Source organism: Varanus komodoensis, unplaced genomic scaffold, assembly GCF_004798865.1.
Source record: "Varanus komodoensis strain SLA01 unplaced genomic scaffold, ASM479886v1 scaffold41, whole genome shotgun sequence".
NCBI classification, from domain to species: domain Eukaryota; kingdom Metazoa; phylum Chordata; class Lepidosauria; order Squamata; family Varanidae; genus Varanus; species Varanus komodoensis.
This window is the reverse complement of record NW_025335954.1, coordinates 7,104,466-7,108,059: the sequence shown is the minus strand read 5'-3', so window position 1 is coordinate 7,108,059 and position 3,594 is coordinate 7,104,466. Positions and strand designations below refer to the sequence as shown.

Genomic DNA, 3,594 nt, shown 5'->3' with positions numbered 1-3,594 from the left:
ACTGGTCTGTCATGATTCAGACATGTGGATGTGGGTTTTTTGCCTCAAGGTAAAAACAGGACCTCTCTGATGGCCCGGTGAAGCAGTGCAAATAAGTGTAGGCTCATGAGTCTTGGTTGTGCAGTCCGGTGCACTTGCTGAATTTGGCTTACGTGGAATTTTGGATTCTTAGTGGGTTCTGCAGTTTCTGTGATTGAAATGTATTGCCAAAGGGGTAGCAGGCTTCACAGCCTCCCCAGGACTCCTGGTATGCCCGTTATGTAGATATGAGGCACCCATGGGCCACAAACTATAAACAGTGTTGCAGTGGTAGGTGTTGAAGGACAGGCAGTCGTTCTTATGGCCCCCATCGCTACAGCTCCAAGTAGTGGACAAAATGCAGGCAGATGTGTTGATCCATAGCAGTAACCCTGTTCTCCAACAGGATCAGTTCTCTTATCCTGCAAATGGACCTTTGTTGCCTGTTCAGGATCAAGCCACCCCAAAATTCTTTGCATTGCAGCAATACATTGAAGCTAGAAAAGCAAGCTGAGTTCAAGGGAGCAGGGAAGCTGGAAGAGGTGGTAGATGAGCTCAGGGTCCCTGCTAATCTCAGAGCTTCATTGCTGAATCCCATGAACCCCAGTTCCACTACAACACTAGTTGTAATCCTTGGTGGCCATGATGATGCCCAGACACTTTTCATGTGCCCTGCATGGGTCATGCTTCCAATAGGATGTAACACATGGACAAGTGAAGGATCAGAGGATGCCTGGTCTAGTGCAATTAAAACTCCTCCTTTCTGTCCTTCTTTGATAGGTTGTCTGTGTGGAGGGCCATGTGAGCAAGACCCTGAACTACCTGGAGATGAGTCCTTCAAGTGTCTTGAAGAATGGGCCATATGGTACTGCTTTGAAACCTCACTCGCTCAGTCCTGCCCGGATATTTTCCAGTGAGCCATCCAAAGCCAAACTGGACCCCTACAGTGGCGCCCTGAATCCCTGGGACTGGAGCAAGAACCAGACAGCCATGGAGCATTTCAACCAGCGAGCCAAGAGGAAGCCCTCCTTGAAGGCAGGCCGTACCAAGAAGATCTTTGGCTGGGGGGATTTCTACTTCAACATCAAGACCCTGAAGTTTAGCCTCCTGGTGACCGGAAAGATTGTGGACCACATCAATGGCACCTTCAGTGTCTACTTCCGGCATAACTCTTCCAGTCTGGGCAATGTCTCGGTGAGCATAGTGCCACCCACCAAGGTGGTGGAGTTTGATGTCTTGGTCCCCCCTATCCAAGCCCAGCACCTCCATCCCCAGCAATCTACCTTAGCTGAGCCCAAGGAATCCAAGACCTTCAATTGCCACGTGGAATACGAGAAGACCAACCGGGCACGCAAGAACAAGCCATGCCTCTATGACCCCTCCAAGATCTGCTTCACTGAGCATACGCAGAGCCATGCCGCCTGGCTGTGTGCCAAGCCCTTCAAGGTCATCTGCATCTTCATCTCCTTTTTCAGCATTGACTACAAGCTAGTCCAGAAGGTCTGTCCAGATTACAACTTCCAGAATGAGAATCCCTACTTTGGCTGACAAGGGGGATGGGCGATGGAGGGGATGGGGATGTGGGGGAGGTTCATGGAAGTGTGGGGTTTTCTCTGGGGAAGAGTTGGAAGAACTTTGGATGGCAGCAGAAGAGACAGGAGAGAGACACACACACCCAAACTCCTTGCTAGGTGCGAAAAAGATGAAGAGAAAGATGGTTTTGAACTGGAACTTACATTGCTCCATCTGATATGGACATTCCCCTCCCGGCAACCACAAAACTTCCCAGGACTTTTGGAAGTTGGAGACTGACCAGAGGGACAGCATTGCTTTTGCACCTCATCTGTCCCCTTTCTGAGGCTGTTTGGGGCCGGGGAGGGGGGTGCCTTGTGGGAGTTTCCAGCAATATGAAGAACTAGTCTACTGTGGCTGTATCCTTTTTGTGCATCAAAAATGAACCCCCGCTGCTTCTCTGGGGCTGTATACAGACTGATGGGCCCACATCCCTTGGGATATGGCCTCTCATGTGGATTGTAAGAGTGCCGGTGGTAGCCTTGGGTGTCTTTCTCCTTTGGGCTGAGCCACCGGCTGTTCTGTGATTGATCTTGCTGCTGGCCTGGCTGGGGATGTCGGAGAGGGTGGATTGACCCTGGGTGCCAGCTCATGCCTGCACCAGCCACTCCAGGACACAAAAGACTGGCAGGACATAGAGATGCTGCCAGCCACACGAACTCACCGGTTCCCAGAGCCGCGAAATGTGGAGAGTGTGTGCGTGGGTGCCAGCCACATTAGAAAACGGGGGCTGATGTCAGCTGGAGCCGAGCTGGGCAAAAAGAGGCAAGGTGGAGTGTGTTGCTGAGTCCATGTCACGCTTGCGTTCCCTTGAGAGAGGCCTAAAGAACAGGAGGGGGACGTGATGCAGCTAGGATGGCGACGTTTCCCAGGGAGTGTGTGAAAGTGGAGCTGCGAGTTCTCAGCAGAGGCTCATGCAAGTGTTAATAGAAATCCAAATGGGTGAGTTAGAGCAGTAAGGAAGGCCAGTGTTGGACTGGAAGATGTGTGCGTGTGCAACTTCAGCGGAGGCTGCATGTATCCACAGCATGACGGCTGGCAGGAGCGCGCGCTACCTTAATGTATGTGCTTGTTGCCTTAATGATGTATGTATCCGCAAGAGTGTTCATCTGGGTCTGTAACTAGAAATGTATACGTGTGTTAGCAACAGTAGTGAAGTGTGTATGAGTTTTAATTAGGGCTGCGAGCTTGCATTGATTTCTTTGGCCAATCGATTCGCTAGAGCTTTAATCACAGATGAAAATTTGTCCCCTGATCTGTCGGCGGCGCTGACACGGAAGGGCGTATCCTTGTACAATCTTCACAGCTCCCTCCTTCCCATGGAAGGGTTTTCCTTCAAGTTCGCGTCCAAAGCTTGCCGATAGTTTTCATTTTCAGGGTGAAGCCACTTGGGGCTTTCTTGCCAGCAATAAGAAGCACAAAGCTGACAGCACTCTCTTGAAAACGACATCAATTTGTCTTTTAAATCTGGATCTTCCACAATACTTAGGGATTTGAAGTTGTTCACTTTTGAAGCCATTTTTGGCTCTGGCATGTTACTGTAATTGGGAATATTCTGTTTGGGAAAAAAAATGTAAAAGACAGTCTTAACAGAAAGCAGTAGCTTTTGTTTATTAAATTGGAAGACTGTCTTTCCTGCTGCAACTTCAAAAAAACAGCTGTTTGGGTTTGGGGGATTTTTTCCCTCTTGGTGTTTTGGGTTATGTGGAAACACATTTAAATTGAAGTGATTCATTGTTCAAAACCCAGGATTAATCAGCCAACTTGAAAAAAAGCAGTTCACAGCCCTAGTTTTAATTGTGCATATGTTTGGTCTTAACATTTCATCAAAGTGTATAGAGATATTTGAGTGTGCATGTGGGTGTGGGTGTGGGAGAGAAAAGAGCAAGTGAGGGAGAGCATTATTAGGGATCTGAATGCTTTTGTTAGGAGCATCAGTCAGTCAGTCCCTGGAGGCATTGGTGAAGCAGTTTACTGGGAGTCTGCGTGCGATTGCACATGCTG

The 3,594-nt window shown here is 49.1% G+C and overlaps 1 protein-coding gene across 1 annotated transcript; it reads left to right on the top strand.

Moving 5' to 3' along the window:
- Nucleotides 1–747: 747 nt before the first annotated feature.
- On the top strand, nt 748–1,566 carry NXPH4 (neurexophilin 4). Its single transcript, XM_044443125.1, is given in 1 exon segment — nt 748–1,566. A coding segment is annotated over 1 exon segment (819 nt).
- Nucleotides 1,567–3,594: the final 2,028 nt, after the last annotated feature.